General features: G+C 45.9%; 1 protein-coding gene across 1 annotated transcript in view; it reads left to right on the top strand.

The window, feature by feature from the left end:
* ENPEP (glutamyl aminopeptidase) overlaps positions 1-21,530 on the top strand; it is a 66,088-nt gene that overhangs the window by 7,858 nt on the left and 36,700 nt on the right. Inside the window, exons 2-5 of the mRNA XM_083178062.1 lie at positions 11,013-11,154; positions 11,812-11,943; positions 14,178-14,298; positions 20,988-21,142. Of these exons, the coding sequence (XP_083034188.1) occupies positions 11,013-11,154; positions 11,812-11,943; positions 14,178-14,298; positions 20,988-21,142 (550 nt within the window). The remainder of the gene's footprint in view (positions 1-11,012; positions 11,155-11,811; positions 11,944-14,177; positions 14,299-20,987; positions 21,143-21,530) is intronic.

Below are 21,530 nucleotides of genomic sequence, written 5' to 3'. Positions count from 1 at the left end.
ACAAGTCTTGTCATTGTCAGCAAAAATCAGCTAACATAGTTATCAGCTAACATAGTTCAAATTACACAGTGAATAAAACCTGAGTGGGTTGTCAAATTTACATTAAGCACTTCAGAAAACACTTAAGTCACCCATATGTTTTATTCATTCAGAATTCTACGCTAATGAAATAAAGACTCGGACACAAATAATTTGACTCGTAGACAATAAATAATGACTCAGACAACTGTGTAAATTGGAAAATTAAGGTCACAGCCAAAATTTATTTAAACGAATGGCTGGAAAATCAAGGATTAATCAAAAGTGGCCCAAGAAGCATGGTCCTCGGCAATCGCCTAAGTATCAATGCAAAAATGGGCGTGGCCATAGCCACGCCCTGCGTAACCTAACTGAGTAGCTCAATTTTCCCTTAACTGGCAGAGCACTGGTCCCTCCCTAAGATGGTGACCTGGTCCTCCCCTAAGGTAGTGACCGACTCGCCTCTCTCCCAGGGAAAATGCTAGCCAATTTCTGTCACGCTAATCTCTTTCAACCGAGGAGCCATGCTCTCCGCCCTCCATCACTCTTGCAAGGTCCTAAACCTTTGCACTTTTCCTTCGCCCTTCAATTTGCAAGGCCCTCAACCTTTGCAACTTCTCCTTTTCCTCCTCCTGCAAGGTCCTAAACCTTTGCACTTACACAACCAAATTTTTTACTTCGGGTGGGTGGGTGGGAATCCAAAAATGGCAAGAGGGATAATTTACCTCAGCCAACACTTATATAACCTTTCAAACTCCTCCCCCTACTCTGTCACTACTGGCTAAACCCACCTGACCTGCAACCAACCAGCACCTAGCACTAAACCACCAATGACAACTGCTCTACTAATTCTTACTACAAAAACAGGGTGCTTATTTCATCTCAAGCTTAGGTAAGCTTTTGATTCTATTAAGTCACCCATATGTTTTATTCATTCAGAATTCTACGCTAATGAAATAAAGACTCGGACACAAATAATTTGACTCGTAGACAATAAATAATGACTCAGACAACTGTGTAAATTGGAAAATTAAGGTCACAGCCAAAATTTATTTAAACGAATGGCTGGAAAATCAAGGATTAATCAAAAGTGGCCCAAGAAGCATGGTCCTCGGCAATCGCCTAAGTATCAATGCAAAAATGGGCGTGGCCATAGCCACGCCCTGCGTAACCTAACTGAGTAGCTCAATTTTCCCTTAACTGGCAGAGCACTGGTCCCTCCCTAAGATGGTGACCTGGTCCTCCCCTAAGGTAGTGACCGACTCGCCTCTCTCCCAGGGAAAATGCTAGCCAATTTCTGTCACGCTAATCTCTTTCAACCGAGGAGCCATGCTCTCCGCCAAAACGAAGGCCGCCACCGCAGGCCAGAGTCCGCCACCCAGCTAGAAATCCTCACATACCCAGCGCTCCCAACAAGGCTGTGACAAATAACTTCATCCCTTCCCTATTAAGATGCACTCCATCTGCTCTATAAAGCTCCGCCTGCTCATATCTGATCCCCGGGTGCTTAATTACAAAACCTCCAATGCTCCAGATAAACTTGGACACTGCTGCATTGAGCTTTCTCCTCACCTTATCCAATGCAGCTCCTCCTTGTGTCCCTCTCCATACCCTCCTCGGAATCATCTCCGACCAATACAACCTCACTTCGGGCCATCTCTCTTTTATGCCCTGAAGATCAATCTTAATTGCTATAATCAATTCAACGCCTTTGCACGACCCTAAGTCGTTACCACCTGCGTGAATGATCAGCACATCTGGAGCACCCCACTTCTTCTCTGAGATCAATAATAAGTCCCATAATCTGAACCAGCAAAGACCTCTCACACCAATCCACTTTACCCTACCAGCCCCTTTGGTCCTGTTCTCGTGCTTTCCTGCCCAATAAACATATGAGTGTCCTACAATCCACACCCTACCCACCACATCAGCCGAACCTAAAATAAAACTATACAAAATAACCATTAGAAAATTAAATTACTTAACATATCTAAAGCAACTAGCCAAGGTAAGGTAAACTGAGTTGTTTAGGCTACCCAGATGGATGTGAACAACACAAAACCTCAGATTTTAAGAGGAAAAAAGTGAAACGCCATCCAATCCCCCTTCATAAAAGGCAGGCGGCTTATGGCCCTGGGTTACCTAAAAAACAAACTCGCCAGGAGCGCGCTCTCTATAACTTATCCCCTCTTATATACACCTTAAAAGCTGACGATCTCCACCTACCCAGCCTCTTTATTGCCTCCTCTGAACTGCCTGCTACCGCTGCGCAAGTTGCTGCTCCTATTCTAAAGGAATGAGTACCATATTCTTCCTCCGGGATGCCCAAGGCCACCAAACATTTACCAAACACACTAGAAAATTGAAATTTAGTTAACGGCGTACCATCCCTATGCACTAACCACTGAACCCCCCCCTTTGGCCTAACCAAATTGAATTTGTTTGCTAATTCCACCGGACAGATCCCCTTATTCTCCTCTGCCTTCAAAGAAATCCAGCGCCCCTTACCCAGCTGATCCGTTTTTGATCTCTGAATCTTTATCAACGCTAAATCTTTTTTAATCACCACATTCTCTTTCAAAACCCCAGAGACCACACACAATTTGTTTCTTGCCACTAGCTCCCCAATCCTAAACGCCCCAAAAAACGCAAGCACAAATGCCAAACCAAAAAGGGCTGATTCATACTCATCCACTGCCACCCCCGAAACTGCCGTGACTAAATCCTGCAGCAAACCCTGATCTATTGGCCTTCTCGAATCTCCTTCCACCCTCTGTTCTCTGGCCCACCCCTTCAATGCCTTAGACAACAGGAATGACTTGGTAGGATCTTTTTGACCATTCAATTTAGCGAAATAAGCGATTCCCGCCAAAGCCCCGGACATTGCTGCCCTAGATCTACCTTCCTGATGGCAAGCCCACACGAATTCCAACATGACTTCCTCTTGGCACTTACCCTCACCCCACCTTGCTGAAAAAACCGACCATTCATTCCAAGCCGCCGAGTAACTTCTCAGCGTACCTGGGGCCAAAGCCTTCATGGCTAGACTCTCGATGCCGGCTCGATGATCTGCCATAATTGAGAAGGACATGTCACACCGTCAATATCTGCTCTTGGCGCCAGCCTCCTGAACCTATCCCATTGGAACCTCGATAATGCATCCGCTATTTCATTCTTTACCCCTGGAACATGCCTTGCTGAGAAAGAAATATTCTCCTGCAAACATCGCAGAATGAGATGCCTAAGTAAACGCATTACCCTTGGACAATCCGACCTCTGATTGTTAACTGAATGAACTACTCCCAAATTATCACACCAAAAAACAATGTTCTTGTTAGCAATCTGCCTAGCCCATAGTTCCACTGCCACGATTATTGGAAAAAGCTCTAACAGCAACATACTAGCAGTAAATCCTTTCACCCTCCAATTCTCCGGCCACGCCTCTGCACACCATTGCCCCTTAAAATACGCTCCAAAACCTACTGCCTCAGATGCATCCGTGAATAATTGCAGTTCGTCATTTGCCACCGCCTCCTGCCAAATCCTAACTCCATTAAAATCCTGCACAAAAACTAACCAAACTTTCAGATCTTCTTTCAACTCCGCGGAGATTCTTACTTGATGATGAGGCTTCCTAACCCCCGCCGTAGCTCTCTCCAACCTTCTACGAAAAACTCTGCCCATTGGGATCACCCTACAGGCAAAATTTAACAACCCCAGCAATGACTGCAACTGCTTCAACGTGACTCTTTTCACCTCTAAGAACTCTTCCAACTGCCCTTTCAACCTCGACACCTTTTCCTCTGGAAGCCTGCAAATACCCAATCCTGTGTCTATCTCAATACCTAAGTAAGATAGCCTACTAACAGGCCCCTCCGTCTTTTCCTTTGCAATTGGCACCCCCAGTACCCAAAACAATGCACTGGTTGAAAAAAGTAACTCACTACACACCTCACTATCCGCCGGACCTATTAACAAAAAGTCATCCAGGTAGTGGGTAACCCCTTGCTGCTTGCAACCTGCCTTAATACACCACTGCAGGAAGCTGCTAAAACGCTCAAAGAATGAGCATGAAACCGAACAACCCATCGGTAAACATCTGTCTATATAAAACTCCCCTCCTAACTTAAAACCCATATACTTGAACGATTCCGGGTGCAAAGGCAAAATCCTAAAAGCTGACTCCACATCTACCTTAGCCATCAGGGCTCCCTTACCATACCCCTGCACCAAACTTAATGCATGCTCAAACAATTCATAGCTGACGCTACAAACCTCCTGATCCAATGCCTCATTCACTGAGCCCCCCTCTGGATAAGATAAATGCTGAATCAACCTATATTTCCCAGGCTCTCTCTTAGGCACCACCCCCAGCGGAGAGATACATAGATCCGCGATTGGGGGCTCCTTGTATGGTCCTACCATTCTGCCTAAGTTTACTTCGCTCTGCACTTTTTTCCGAACCACCTCTGGGAAATCCCTAGCCGACTTCAGGTTCCTATTTGCCGATGCAATTACCCTATCTATAACCGGTAAACGAAAACCCTCTGAAAAACCCTGCAATAAAAAGGCTGCTTCCTCCCTAAGAGGATAGAGCCTTAACCACCTCTTTAACTCCTCAATCCTAACTGGCGACTCCGCCTTGCCTATTGCCAGGCCCAGCCTCTCCTCTCCCAGCTGCTTGCCCCCTTGGTCTTGCACACTCCTTTGCTGGGTGGGCCCCGCTGCATTGCAAGCACACGTGCCTGTACCTACACCCTGCTCCTTTTGAGCACTGCCCGTTGTTAAACGCATAGCATTTTCCCCTCCCGGGCACACTGTACCCGGGCTTGTTAAGAAAAAGCTGCCTTCGCCCCCCCCCTGCTTCACTTGACCCCCTCATTTGTTGGGTAACTTCCAACCACACTTCCACGTCCTTAAACCCTAAACTAAAAACTTTTTGCCCATCCTGCTTTTTCCTAAAAAGCTCATCGTACTGCCTCCATGCATTAACCCTGCCTGTTGAATACATGTTATGTATTAGATGAAAATACTTAAACATATTCATATGCTCCGATGGCCTGGTTTCCGTGTATCATGCTGCAAACACATAAGCCCCTGCCAGCCAGTTGGTATAAGACCTCCTAGCCTCCTCTGCTGCCGGGCCTTTTGCCTTGGCCGCATCCAATTCTTTCTTTGCTTCATGTGTTATAGCAAACATGTCCACGAAACGTCCCTTCTTTATTTTGTCTCTTATTTTTGACCTCACACCCCTCAATATGGCCGTGTTAGAACAATGCACCGCGTCACCCGATGCATCCGGACCTACCCTGGCTGCGCTGCTAGCTACGCTCCTCGAACCCCCTGCTCCCTTTTTCTTTCCCCTAATTTTCTGCGCAAAGTACTTCATCAGCTTGCGCGGCCTACCATCTGAGCTGGATGAATCAGATGAACTGTCTGAATGCGACCCTTCCGCTTGCTGCTGCGCTGTGTGCGAGATCTCACCTGCTCCCGATGTTGACGGCCCCGCCTGCTCTTCAGCTCTAACCGACTGTCCCACGCCGTGCAGTGCGCCCACCGCGACTTGACTCGATGACTCCAGGACTTCAGATACGCTTCCAGGCCCTACGCCTTCCAAAACCGCCTGCAAAGGAATACTAACAGGAACAGAGCTCATAACCTTCTCTTCATCAGCATCTAATGTAATAACCTCTTCACTGCCACCATGCTCCCTGACAGGCCCCCCTCCCTGCCCAACCTGCTGAAGCGCTGCAGTTACCATGGGGGGTGCGGCCTCTGGCATGGGCGGGGGCGGGGGTGGTGGTGGGGGTGGCAATTGAAAATTGCTTTGCTGCGCTGAGGTGATTACGCCCTGCTGTCCACTAACCCCATAAAACCCACCTGGAGCTTGCCCAAATCCCTGATTTATTGCCCAAAACTGCTGGCCCTGGTTACCAGGCACCATGCTCAGCCAAGCCTGACCCTGTGGTTGATAAAATGGCTGCTGCATGCTCCCCCACTGCGGCCCCACTGGCCACTGCCCCTGCATCCCTTGCTGCTGGGCTGCAGTGTTAAAATAGGGGGACCAACTCCTGAACTGAGCTGCCTGGACCGCTGCTACATTGTTCACTACCCCACCCACTGCCTGCAGCCCTGCAGGCTGCACTACCGGCACCGGCCCCTGCACTAACACTGGTGCAGGTGGGGGCTGGGCGAAGCTTGGCAAAGGAGAGGATCTAACCCTAACAATAGGTGAAAACGCACCTCTCACTGACTGAGGTGACTGCCAATCATTTATCCTAAAATCCTGCTGCCTGCTGACAGGGGACAAGTTACTTGACTGCCCCCGCTGCTGCATGTCCCCAGCTCCTAAAGCTGTAGGACTGCCCCTTGCATGATAATATTCAGTGGACAAAATGTCCGCCTGAGATAAGGGGGCGGGGCTAGTCGCCACCTCTGTACCCCCACTGTCCGACCTGGGCCCCCCCCTCTGCGCATTGCTGACCACCGAGGGTGACCCCCTGCCCTGCGCCCCCCTAGCCAACCAAGCCTGCAGGCCGGAAGGCGAGGGGGCCGGGCGCGGCGTGCCTACTACCGCGGCCGCCATTACAGAGTCCTGTCCCCCGGCAGAGCGAGCAGCCGCCCGCCCTGCCGACCCACTGTGTCCGCGCGCCCTCCCTCTTACTCCCGCCATGTTAACTGGGGGAGCAGGGGCCAGGCGCGAACCCCCCACCGCCGCCGCCGCTGACAAGCTTGCTCCCCTGGAGACCTGGGAGGACGCGGCGGCCTGTAACGGCCTAGCCGCTTCCACCAGCCGCCGGGGAGGGGGCGCATTGCGGCGAGGGCGAGACATCCCACTACCTACAGAAAACTTTTACCACACTATGCGCTGAAAGCCAGCAGGTGCAGCAAATGACTGCAGCCAGCAGCCAGACACTGAAAAAGGGGAGAATGACAGAAAAATAAAACACTCAAAAACGAAAAGAAGAATTTATACACGGAGATAGACAGAATAAGAAATAGAAAGCTTAGAGCGAATAGAATATAGAAAAATAGTAATTAAAGCGATACTTAGCCTATCCAGACTCCAGAGGGACCGCAATCTCCAGGGAATCCAAAAATGGCAAGAGGGATAATTTACCTCAGCCAACACTTATATAACCTTTCAAACTCCTCCCCCTACTCTGTCACTACTGGCTAAACCCACCTGACCTGCAACCAACCAGCACCTAGCACTAAACCACCAATGACAACTGCTCTACTAATTCTTACTACAAAAACAGGGTGCTTATTTCATCTCAAGCTTAGGTAAGCTTTTGATTCTATAAAGCTCTGTTTACCTTCATATTGTATATTGTACTGATTTATTAGTCCTATATTGGGAGGTACCTCCATCGACGGTTGTTTTTAACCTATTACACAAATTGGTTTGTTCCAGGGACCCTTTTTACTTGCTTGGTCCTCTCAATCATGTTGTAACTACTATAATCAGAGAAATTGATAACCCCTGATGAAGTCTACAAAGACAAAACGAGTTCGGCTGTGTTGAGAAACCATTGAAGATCACGGTGCAGTGTGCATCAAGGACTAAATCTTATCAAGAGGACTCTCTCTGTGTGCAATTCTGGGCCCCACAATACAGAAAGGATATTATATAGCTCGAAAAAGTCCAGAGAAGGGCGACAAAACCGATAAAGGAATGGAGTTGTTAACCTGAGATGAAAGATGAATCATAGTAGGAATGTTTACACTAAAAAAGAGGTGTTTAAGAAGAGACATGCTCAACATGTACAAATATATCAGGGGGGGCAATATAATGACCTATCAGGTACCCTCTTTGCTTTGAGGGCACAGACTAGGACACGTGGGCATGCTCGTAGACTGGAGGAAAATAGGTCCTGTACTATTAGGAGGAAAGGCTTCTTTACTGTTAGGGCTGTAAGGGTATAGAACTCCCTTTCATAGGAGGTAGTATGGACAGGCACATTAATTATTTAAAACTAGGTGATTCATCGCGCCCTACGGGCGCTCTTCACACCGTCGTAAGGGGCTGCGCCCCCTTAATTTGTGAACGTTTGTATATGAGAAATATGGTTAGAATTGTATGAAAGATGCCCTGTATTGCAACTTGGGTGTCCGCGAATTGCGGGAGGGGGGGTCGCGGGGGTGCAGCGAATTGTGGGAGGGGGGTTGCGGGGGGTGGTTGCGAATCGCGGGAGGGGTTGCAGAAAATCGCGGGAGGGGGGTGGCGGGGGGTGGGTTGCCGCAAATCGCAGGAGGGGGGGTTGTGGGACCGGGGGTTGCGGCGAATCGTGGGAGGGGGGGTCACGGGGTGGGGTGCCGAGAATCGCGGGAGGGGGTCGCGGGGTGTGTGTGTGTGTGCGCGCCGTGAATCGCAGGAGTGGGGGTTGCGGGGGGGGGGTGTGACGCGAATCGCCACAAGAAAAAATCAACACATAAAGGTCAACACATGTAAATGTTGACATAAGTGTGGCACTTCATTGGTGTCCATGTCGACACATGACAATGAATATGAAAAGATTGAAAATGAACATGAAAAAATGAACAATAAATCTTCAAAAACTCATGTCAACCTTTTTCATTGTCGCGAATCGCGGGAGGGGGGGTCGGGGGGGCCGCGAATCGCGCAAGGGGGGGTCGCGGGGGGGGTTGTTTTTGCTGTGAATCGTGGGGGGGGGGTCGCGGGGGTGTTTTTGCCACGAATCGTGGGAGGGGGGTGTTTTTGCCGTGAATCGCGAGGGGGGGTGTTTGCCATGAATCGCGGGAGGGGGGGTCACGGCGGGGGGGGGGTCTTTTTGCTGCGAATCGCGGGAGGTGGGGTCGCGGGGGGGTGTTTTTGCCGTGAATCGCGCGGGGGGGGGGTCGCGGGGGAGGGGGGTGTTTTTGCCGCGAGTCGCTGGGGGGGGGTGTTTTGCCGCAAATCGCGGGAGGGGGGGTGCGGCGGGGGGCGCTCACCTGGTGGCTGTGGAGTAGCAGTGCTGGTCAACATGGGGAGGCAGAGGGTGTCTGGCACTGTTTGTGGGCTCACTGGGCTGGTTCTCTGTCATGTGAGTCAGTCATGTGAGTCAGAGGCTCCACCCAGCGTTATACACACACTCACACACTTTGAGTGACAGATGTAGCCAAATATATAGGAGATAAGGTTGGGCAAACATTTACTGGAAAAAAAAAACATCCAAGGATACAACCCATAATCAGTATTTAGCCCAAAGCTACAATAGGTAGATTATATTAGAGGGGGTATCACAGCTAAAACTTAGTTAGATCTGCAAAAAAGGTTGAATTTGATAGGGCATTTGTCTTTTTTCAACCTCAACTACTACAGGTTGAGTATCCCATATCCAGAGATCTATTATCCGAATTATTCCAAAAACCGTGTTTTTTTTGGGAATAATTCGAAAAAAATGTTGTTGTTTTTCCCCCGCCTGACCCTTTTTTTATACTTACCAAGTCCCCCGGCATCCACTGTAGGCCTTCAGCATTCTCTCCGGCTTCCCCAGCGGCCCCAGGATTGCGTTGTCACCGGTGCGCCTGGGAATTTGCGCAATGTACTCCTGGGACCACTGGAGATGCCGGAGATGATGCTGAAGGCCTTCCATGGACGCAGAGGGACCATCAGGGCGCCACCAGGGGACAGGAAAGTATATTTAAAAAAAATGTATTCCATAAACCGGAAAAATACCTTATCCGGAATGCTGATGGTCCCGAGCATTTCGGATAAGAGATACTCAACCTGTATGTTACTTATATGGAGTTACACAATGATCCTGAGGATGGGGTCTATGTACCTATCAATGCAATGCAAAGCTGGGTACACACCTACAGATTTATCTATCCAATCCCTCTGGTGGAAGCAAAAATCTGGCAATATATGGGAGCAAATGACAATCAACCATTTACTCCCAAATGCCAGAAAGCAAACAAAAGTAATTCAGACAATTTTGTTAAAGCCATGTGATTTATCAAATGTACCGGAACAATGGTTTACTGTGTATCCATTTTCCAGTTTTTGGGTGCAAATAGTTGATTGTCATTTGCTCCCATATATTACCATCTTTTTGCTCCCACCAGACAGATTGGACAGAAATCTGTAAGTGTGCACCCAGTTTTTGGGGGTATTCAATCCCCGGAAATAGCGGCGGTCACCTATTCAATGCTGTGGTTTCTGACATCATTGAAGGTGGATTTATTTTGTCGGAAACGGCCATGGAATATTGAATTCCGCCTATAAACTGTTGAGCTGGGTGACAAAGGGGCAGGATCCCAACTGTCGGAAAGTTCCGACAGACCAAATCAAGGATTAAATACCCCCCTTTTCTGCCTACTTTCAGTCTCTGCGTGCCATTCTTTTATATGTTTATATATACTTTTTGAGCATGGATATATTCAACGCTGCATGAACCTCTTGGTTTAGTGTGGAGTGACAAACATACAGATTTCTTTCTATTTGGGTGTATGATTTTTTATATATATACCGGTATATATATATATATATATATATATATATATATATATATATATATATATATATATATATATATATATATATATATATATATATACATACAAACAGAATGGTCAAGTCTATTTTTTTGCAACTGCTTTTATTGACAAGTTCTAAAAAAAAATTCAAGATAATGATTTAAAAATATTTTAGGACAAATTCCTATTATTTTAATGCAATGCTTAACTCTTTAAGTGCCAAATGCATTTGACAAAATAAGTGTGAAAATTGCCCAAAAATTTTTTTATTCATCATAATGACCTGTAATGTTTACATAATATAGGAAATATAATTTTATTTATTTTTTACACATTTTTTATTTGCATTTATATAACAAATATGAGCGAAGCTGGCATTTTTAACAGATACTGTATCATGAATTTCTTTCATAATGTTGGCACTCAAAGGGTAATAATCATTGAATAAATATTAACTATGATAAATCTGTGTAGGTAAACTGAACTGTTTGTTTTATCTTTCTGTACACCAGGAGTATTGCAGCCACAGATCACGAGCCAACAGATGCACGTAAATCTTTTCCATGTTTTGATGAACCGAACAAAAAGGCAACTTATTCAATAACCATTATCCACCTGAACACTTTTAATGCACTGTCAAACATGCCAGTGGAGGTATGTATTTTGAAATCAAAGTGTAGTCTTCATTTTTATGTACTATTAAAATAATTGGTTTTCCACTGCACATCAGTCACATGACTGCGTCCAACATGGCTGCACAACAGTAGTCCAGGAGATTAAACCAATAGGGAGATCAGGAATGCTGCAGGCAACTGCCGTATGTGAGCAATGGACGGGTACATGAAGAGATGTAGTCAATCAGATTTTTCCTGAGCGATACACTTTATTTGTCTGCATATCTTTGCCAGATTCAGACAACCTTTATCAACATTATTTTGCACAGTAGTTACTTTGGGGGAAATTTACTAAAGGAAATTTGTAAAAAATAGGTGTATTTGTATCTACAAATACACTTATTTTTGACATTTACTATCCCGAAAATACTGAAATTCGTATTCGTATTGATAGCACATCAATACGACTACGAATTGCCGTATTTTCGGGATAGTAAATGTCAAAAATAAGTGTATTTCTGGATACAAATACACCTATTTTTTACAAATTTCCTTTAGTAAATTTCCCCCTTTGTGTCAAATTACCTGGTGTTCATACTATTTTGGCCACTCTGTAAATTCTATATACTGTTCTATATTTTGCAGTGAACTCATTTTAGTTCAAGTTCATATAATATAATGTTTGCATTCTCCTCAGCACTCTATTGACTTAGGAAATGGGTGGACCAAAACTGTATTCCAGAAGTCAGTTCCCATGAGCACGTATTTGGTTGCCTTTGCTGTCCATCAATTTACATACATAGAACGAACTTCAAAACGGGGGATTCCTGTAAGTATTAAACTGTATGGATTATTCATTACATATAATTATAAATGAATAGAGCATTTTCTCTGGTTATATTGTTCCATCTTGTACTGGGATGAACTCTGTTATGACATTAGTCATTCAGTCACATGCTGTTAGTTTGGGAAAAAAGTTTGAACATAATCAGAAAAATCATGGGCATCTATTCCGTGAACTTCTTTAGTCATTACAGGAAAACAGCTTATAATATCGTATGTCAGTTATGCATAAAATAAGAAATGTTTGTGTCATCTGTGTCAGGAAATGTTACAAAACAAAACACAAGATTCTACTTGTAACTAGCTTTTAAATAAAAATGCAAATTACATATGTTTGAATACAAAGATCACGCAGCCAGAAGCTTTGCTCTACAATTAACACGCTGGATGCAATTGTGTTGCTCATTGTATGTATTCAAAGTTTCCGAGGGTACTGATCTATGGATCTCTTGAGCGAGAGGAAGGGGTGGAAGGGAGGTTGATTTGTTGCTAGCTCCTTTCCCCAAATGGTATGATCAGAAAGATTGGAAGTCTTGGCACTTTTTTTTTTTTTGGTTATTATTGCTCATCACAATCATATTATGCGGAGAGAATGTGTAGTTAATTGGTCACATCCTGATTACCATTGCTGTAAAAAAAAATTTGCTGTGTTTTGTCGCTATCCCACTGTTAAAAACAAAGTAAAAATACTTTATGATATTGAGACTTATTTACTAGCAGTACTATACTTTTGACTTTTCACCTTCAGCATGGTTCTGTTGTCATGACATCGTGCACTGCAAACAAGAGTAAGCTTGGGGAAGGAATCTGGGCTCCAGGTGTATCCTTAAGTCACACTGTACAATCTTTTTGACCAATTTTATTGAAAGACATTGATGACCAATTTACCTAGTACCAGTGTCCTGGAAGAAAGATGTTGACGAAAGACGAACAATCTAGCTACAGTTTATAGTTTTTTTTTAAAGATATCCAAATTGAGCTGCATGCACACTTGACGAACAATCTTGATGAACAACTGGCGGGTATGGGCATCGTCGTTCGGCGCATAAACACTAAAAGATATTTTGACCAATATCGTTCAGAAGGACCACAATTAACGAAATTGGTCAAAAAAATTGTACAGTGTGTGTGCACCTTTTGTGTTCCTGGCCCTTCTCAATGCATTCCACAAGCTGGGCATATATGCTGCCAGGGCATCAGCTGTGCTGCCTTTTGAGCATTCAATCCTTAGTGGGACTGGTTGCACATTGGTTTGGAACAAATATACCATAACCCACAACTACTAACAAGAACTTTGTTTTCACTGTCTTCTAACTAAAGTTAATTGATGATTGATTGCTGTAGGTCACAGCACAATTGTAAGTTTGCAATTGCTATACGCCCCCCCCCCCCCCCTCTTAACAATAGAATTTCTATAGCATTTAAAATAGTACTGTATATAGTGTTTAAAGTATCTGGTGGGCACATTGTGTTGCTAGAGTTATCTTTAAATGTAGTTAAATTGTGTAAATTGGCAGCTGTAGATAGTCTCTTTGTAGCTTGCAAGAAGCAGGAAGTGCAAGACTTATTGTGCATTCTCAAGGTTTTTTGTTAAAGTGGCAATCATTTACATGCAAAGCCAACCTAGTTTTACCTTGAATATGATTGCCGCTTTAAAAAAACAAGACATTTTTTAAGAGCGCCAGTCGTTTACAATGCATGGTTTTGGCTTGTAAATAATTGCGACTTTAAAAAAAAGTCCAGGTTTGGCTAACACCCCGCACCTCTGGGGAATTAGGACACTATTACATATCAGAACTTGCAGAAAGTCTCGCTCTTCCTGCTTCTTGCAGACTATTACATCACCTCCAAAGTGTCCAAATGTATAATCTTTTTCTCAGTTATAAATCTGCCACCCAAAAAAATGTAAATATGTAAATAATGTCACCAAATGTGGTAAGGAGACTCATGGAAAGGAGGATTCCAGAAAAAAGTTAGTGCAAAAACTCACCAATAAGGTGAATATGACGTTGTGCAATATTAAAACAGTTCGAAATTGGACAGACAGTAGAGAAAGTTTAATTTGGAACGCAACACAGGCACACCGAACCACTCTTTCCTTTCTTCATTTCAGTCATAAGGCTGATTTATTAATCATACTTCTCTGTAAAATGTTAACATTATTGCTCAGCAATTCTCAAACATTGCATTTGCAAACAAATCCCCTTTTCCTGATTGCAGCTGAGGATTTATGTGCAACCACTGCAGCGAGATACAGCAGAGTATGCCGCAAATATCACAAACGTCGTTTTTGACTTTTTTGAAGAGTATTTTGATATGAACTATTCTCTTCCAAAGCTTGGTATGTATATTATACAGGAATATCAAAGTGCATCCTGCTGTATTGTGTATAACATTATTTTAATTGAGCATCAGAGTATTAGTAGCCATTTTTTTTTCTTTAAACAGCAGATTTTAAATTAATCTTTAAAATAATGTGAAATGATATAATCAAATAGTGCAATAATATGTACAATTAGATAATTAACTGCATACACAGTGCTGTATAACTAGAGTGTGTAGCAGATGTGGACTTCCCCTTGAGGTCTGAGCATTGTCAATTGGATGATACCACTTAGGATGAGGTTCTGTCCCTGATCTGTAAGCGCACAACTTTTGGCAACCAAACACCAGATGCATTTAGTAAACTTGGCTGCAGTGCTCATTATTGATCATTTTCTCCCAATATGTAACAGGTCCCAATTTTTTTTGTCTTTCCTACATTTTCTTTGGCAGTAAAAAAAAATGGGTACTCTTTACCTAGAAGGGCGCCCATTGTGGGCATCGCATGTACATCGCAATCCATTATAATGGCATGCGATGCGATGAACGCGATTTTACATAGAAATACATGTTAAAATGTAAATCGCGTCGGTCGCATCGCATGCGACCAAAAATCGAATGCGATGCGACCGACGCGATTACCGCGATTTCACATAGGGTACAATGTTAAATGGCGCAATTGACCCGATTTTACATAGGGAACAATGTTAAATGGCCCACAGAGGCCAAATAGCCACCCTCAAGTGTGAAATGGCCCCCCCAATTGTTAACGCCACCCCACGATCAACGTCAACCCGAAGCATGGCGAGCGGCGGCGGTACGCGTCCTACGACCTTTTCATACCCCCACTATCCTTGTCGGCGTGGAGTTGAGAATAGAAAGTGTGGCGAGCGCAGCGAGCCACCGAGCCCGAAGCGTGGCGAGCGGACGCGGATACCTTCACAGGTGTCCGCGTCCCCTCGCAGGGCTCGCTGCGCTCGCCACGCTTTGGGCTCGCCACACTTTCTATTCTCAACTCCACGCCGACGTGGATAGTGGGGGTATGAAAAGGTCGTAGGACGCGTGCCGCCGCCCCTCGCGGGCTCGCTGCGCTCGCCACGCTTCGGGTTGACGTTGATCGTGGGCTGGCGTTAACAATTGGGGGGGCCATTTCACACTTGAGGGTGGCTATTTGGCCTCTGTGGGCCATTTAACATTGTTCCCTATGTAAAATCGGGTCAATTGGGCCATTTAACATTGTTCCCTATGTGAAATCGCGGTAATCGCGTTGGTCGCATCGCATGCGATTTTTTGGTCACATGCGATGCGACCGACGCAATTTTTTACCTTGCGATGCCCACGATGCTTTCACATCTACACCCCCTAAAAAAATATTTGATTGCCTGTTAGCAATCTGGCCTTTTTATGATCCTTAGTTACACAAATGTTTACATAGATCTATCTATCTATCCCCCCCCCCCCACTGCCTAAACATAAATCTACTGCAGCCTGAACCCCCCCCCCCCCCATTTAACTCTATCCTGCAATGTAACTTTGCCCGTCCGGAACACTAAACTTTCACCCATCAATGCCCTAACATACCCTATCATACCCCCACTATCCACGTCGGCGTGGAGTTGAGAATAGAAAGTGTGGCGAGCGCAGCGAGCCACCGAGCCCGAAGCGTGGCGAGCGGACGCGGATACCTTCACAGGTATCCGCGTCCCCTCGCAGGCTTCACAGGTGTCCGCGCCTGATGTGTCCAAATGAAATGCATCCCCAGATCATAAGATACCAATTTAAATATTCCCACTCCACTAAAAAAAATTCCTATTGTAAAAACTAATCGAACAGATTCTGTATTCACGCCAATAGCTTTCGGAGTCTCCCTCGTCCTCAGGGAACAATACACAAAGATACATACATACATACATATATATGTTTGCACACCCTACTTGTCATCGCTATCTTATTGGATAATAAGAATATTTGCAAATCCAATTCGATTGAAGCGATCCAGAACTTTATTAATCAAATTGCACTGGAAATTGACAGTACATTCGTACTTATTAATAGTAAAGTTGCAGAGATTCTAATCAGGAACAGTGGGCAGCCTTGGTTACCCTTCGACTATGGCATCATCCAGCCCCTGGAACCTATTGTATTCTGGGCTTGGTGCATATGCAGAGCATGGCAAAACCTTAGAAAACTGCATTTTTGGAGGTTTGGTTGCTTTTTGCTTTATGATGAATCTCGCCTCTTGTACGCTTCATGCTTCTATTAAACTTACCCCCAATTGTTACTGAAAATATTAAGTGGTTGGGAATTACAGACAAACAGCTGGATAGTGCTGCCCTGGTCATTTTCCTAGTTATTCTGTGTGGTAAATATACTGTAACACTGAAAAAAAGCTCTCCCACCAGAGAAAGACAGGCATGTGGTTGTAGCTGGGGTTCTCCCCATTTCATAGTTGCTGCTGTTACTGCTGCATTATCTGTACTAGGGATGCCAATCCGAACCCCTCTTGCAGTCCTTTTATGGGGGCAGGTTTCGGAGCAAGCCCAGGGGTGCCTCCAATACCGCCAGGGGCGGTAGGGTAAAACAGCGTAGACCCACCGCAGCCAACTTCCAGGAGCAGAGTACTTGCTCTGCCTTCTCCAAATCTTCAGCCTGATGCCATAACTCAGTCCCTGGGGGAACTAGAGGTGGGGGCACAGTTGCTGTTCTTCGATGATGTCTGGCATCTTTCCTGCCAGGATTCCTGGGTACGGTATGTCATTTCCCAGGGATACAAACTGGAGTTAAGCACTTGCCCGCCTCGCAGATTTTTCATGTCAGGTCTGCCGGTTTCCCAGGTTACTCTGGATACGGTACTAGTGGCGTTACAAAGCTTGCTTTGGACCAGGGTCGTTGTCCTGTTTCCTGCTCTCCAAAGAGGTCTGGATTATTACTCAAACCTATTCGTAGTACCGAAGCCTGACGGCTCGGTACGCCCAATTCTGACCCCAAATCACTGAATCCGTATCTAAGGGCGAGATGTACTAAAGGGAAAATGCGGTAAAACCCCTGTTTTACCGCATTTTCCTATGTACTATTACCCGGCCGCCACGTCACCGCAGTGTAGGGTATCGCCACCTTTGGGTGGCGATACCCTATAGAAGCCTATGGGCTTCTATTCGCCGCCCGACGCCTCCGCCGAAAAACCCGCCGACCCCCCTCTCCCCCTCCCTCTCTTACCTGGTCCAGGTCCTTCCTCCCCCTAGTGACGCAGCCGGACGTCCTTCCGGCTGCAGGGGGGAGGAGGAGGCGCCGGGGACAGCTTGCTTAGCTGTCCCCGGCGTGAGGGATGCAGGAGGGGGCAGAGAGGTGACGGAGACCCCCCGCACACCACATCCCAGGTATCGCGGGGGGCCTCCGTCCCCGCATCGCGATGCCAGCCGCATATGTTAGTACATATGCGGCGGCATCGTGGCGGGGGGGCCGCGAAGGGCGGCGATGTATTTTAATACATCCCGCCCTAAAAGTGTTCAAGTTCAGAATGGAGTCCTTGAGTGCGATAATCTCTGGCCTGGAAAAGGGGGAGTTTCTGGCTTCTCTGGCTATCAGGGATGCGTACCTGCACATCCCGATCTGGCCGCCCCATCAGGCATACCTGCGGTATGCCCTGCTGGAGGATCATTACCAGTTCTATGCCCTGCCTTTCGGGCTGTCCACAGCACCAAGGGTGTTCCCAAAGGTAATGGATGATGCTGATGCTATGGCTGCAGGGGATCAAAGTAATCCCTTACCTGGACAATCTCCTCATAAAGGTGGGGCTCTAGGGAACAGCTGTCAGCAAGCATTTCTTGGACCACTCAGCTGTTCTCCCAACACGGGTGGCTTCTAAATGATCAGAAGTCTCACCTGCTGCCTACCTAGAGACTTCGAACCAAGTCTCAGTACATCTCTGTATTTGCCTGTTGGGAAAGTTGGGGACATCCTCCGAGGCCATCCAATACAGGTGTTTCCATGCCAGGAGTTTTCAATTGGATCTCCTGTGCAAATGGTTAAGCTCCCACCTGCACATGCATTGGCTGATACAGCTATCCCCTCAAACCAGAGTTTCTCTGGCATGGTGGCTTCAGTCATCTCACCTGTTGGAGGGATGACAGTTTGGGATCCAAAATTGGGTCCTTTTAATGACGGATGCGAGCCTAAGAGACTGGGGAGCTGTAATCCAAGGTGTACAGTTTCAGGGCAGGTGGTCACGCTACGAGTCTCTCCTTCCAATCAACTTCCTGGAACTTCAGGCGATTTAAAAGGCTCTGATTCAGGCCTCCCATCTGCTCCTAAATCAGTAGATTCAGGTGGAGTCTGGCAATGCTACGGCTGTAGCGTATGTCATTCGTCATTCGTCAAGGAGGGATAAGAAGCAGGGCCTGCATGCAGGAGGTCTCCACGATCCTCCACTGGGCAGAAAAGCACACAAGGTCTATAGTGCCCATTTTCATTCCAGGCGTGGAAAACTGGGAGGCAGACTCTCTCAGTTGCCACAACCTACACCTGGGAGATTGGGGTCTCCACCCACAGGTGTTCCAGCTGATCATGGACTGGTGGGATTCTCCGGACATAGATCTGATGGTGTCCTGGCTCAAAAAGAAGCTGCAGCTTTACTGTACCAGGACCAGGGACCCTCAGGCATCAGAGGTGGACGCACGGTCGACGCCTTGGTCATACCAGCAGATATACTTATTCCCTCCAATTCAATTGCTGTCCTGAATACTCCGCAAGATCAGGAGGGACCTCCTGTGTCCAGCCATGCTTCTGAATTTGTGTCAGCCATGCTGTCAGTTGTCTGAACTCACATTGAGTGCTTTGTCTCCCAGCTAATACTGTGGTCCCGGTTTTTAGCAGAGACTCTGCCTTCCCTTTATGCTGTGTGCACAATCTCCACGATGATGGCAATTGTTTGAAGATTTGTAAAACTAGGGATCTTTCTTAAGACTCCTTAAGATAGATCCCTAGTGGATTGAAATGTGTTGGCAGAAGCAGGTGGACGTGGTCAAATGTTTTTAGCTATTTTGTCTTTTTTTTTTTTTTTACAATTTTTTCTTCAAACAATTTCCAGGTTTCCCTGGAGAGGACTGCCATGACAGTAGGTTATACTCCGCATCTCTGTTCTGGGTATCTGCCAGCCGCCTCTGTACTAGCTGTGCCCTCTGTGTTCATGCTCTCTCAATCAAACTCTATCTCTCCAGTATATGCATCCACGTTACATTAAACCTCCTAGGTTCCAGTTCTCCACTTCTACCACTGGCCCACTACAGTCTCAGCCAGGAACACAAGAACCCCTGGATCTGACAATAGGCAAATTTGCAGCTTTGCGGGCCATCTAAACTCCGCCCGCACGTAGGTCTACCTGCCACACACACCGCAAATCTCCCTAAACTCATGCAAATGGATGTTTTGCATAAACATCCATTCGCAGATTGCTTGTGGGGCAGAACTCATACAATGGTCGCCGACCATCGAATGATTTATCTAGCGCTTGCAGAACTAAGAAACTCTGTGTCTTAGATCTGTGGCCCCTCTGTAAGGGAAAAGGACGGGCAGCTGACTTCCTTTGATGTCAGCTCACCGCCCGTGGCACCCGCATCACCGCCGTATTTCCATGGGAATGGGCATGAAACGCTAGGCGTTTCCATGGACTCTACCCGTGGCCGCCACCCCACGCCCCTCGCCCGCACTGCTACATGTGAAGGGGCCAGCGGATAATCAATTCACCTTGCCCGCTCGCACAAAGCGGCTGCACATGCGAATAAAAGTGTATATGCCTGCACAGTAGATAAACGTCGCTCCCCAGTGCAAATGAGCAGGGGAGTTATCAAACCAAAATGAGGGCCATTGTGTTTTTCTGACATTGGATGTAGGGCCTTATTTTCACACGGGGAGTTATGTTTTGCTACTGCACATGCGCATTTCTGTGCATGTGTATACACTTGGTGCGAGCGAGCGGCTGGGCACCTACCAGTGCGGGTGGTGGGCGTGTGGTGGTGGCGATGGGGTGTTCCCATGGAAATTGGCAGTGACGTGGCTGCCCAGGGGCGGGCAGCTGACCTCACCGGATTTGTTTCAAATGGCTGTTTGCAGTAGGCAACGTTTAATCCACACGCAGCGCTGTAAAATTCGCAGCATGGCTTTTTGACTAGGATAAGGGCCGTAGTCTTACTGGTTTTATGTTGTTGATTGCAATATATTGTATATTATATTTTAATACGTGCATTTGGTTTTACATTAAATCCTTATTTTTATACATCAGTGCTTGATTTGTTTTTTATTTGTTCGGTTTTCATAAGTTTTGGAAATCAGCACCTCAGCTTTATGTGAGCAGCAGCTGTGTGTATATTGATCCCCACATTATGGCATTGGATTTACATTAGTGTTAGGATACATTCTTTCTTGTTCCTCTTCTGATATTACCTGCAGTGGAAGTCTGCCCAATAATATAACTCTGGTTTTGTGTTGTATAGCCTTTATTTTGTCATTAACACAGAAAAAATTGACCCCTTTTTGGGGTCAATCCACTGTTGAGAGGGGGACCTAAGAAGGAGACGATCCTATAGAACACCCATTATCAGTGCCCGGGGAACATTCTATTTTTTCTGTGTTTCTGGTTTTTGTATTTGTTGTTTATTTTGTCATTGTATGTTCTTTGCTCTGGATTTATTTTATGTTACTTTTGTGATGTAGATCAAATAGCAATACCTGATTTTGGCACTGGAGCAATGGAGAACTGGGGATTAATCACATACAGAGAGACTAATCTACTTTACGACATTAATGAATCTGCAACATCCAATAAGCAGAGAGTGGCATCTGTAATTGCACATGAGCTTGTACATCAGGTATGTAAAACTGCATAACATGTAAAACAAATTGGATATGTAACTTTTGTTCCATATTTCCATATTGAACCATTTGTTTGATATAGCTTTCTGCATAGGTTTGAGAGCAGCCTGAGAACTATGTAACTTTGAGTCAATGGCTTTCCACTTCCATTTGTTTTTTTTCTCACATCTATTCTGCTTCTCACACCATGATGTTAGTCTTGTCACATGCATTCCCCATACACTAGGGTAGGCCTCATTTGTGCTACTACACACATAGGACATTATGTAGACTTGTATCTAAGGCTGGGTATACACTTGCTGATATATCGTTCGTACAACTGTCGATCAATCGGTTTCCTGGACCATCGGCTTGTGTGAACAAATATCTGTGAACGACGTTGTT

This window comes from Crinia signifera, chromosome 1 (genome assembly GCF_055691185.1).
Source record: "Crinia signifera chromosome 1, ASM5569118v1, whole genome shotgun sequence".
NCBI lineage: Eukaryota > Metazoa > Chordata > Amphibia > Anura > Myobatrachidae > Crinia > Crinia signifera.
Note: the sequence above shows the minus strand (reverse complement) of the source record. Positions and strands in the feature narration are given on the sequence as shown.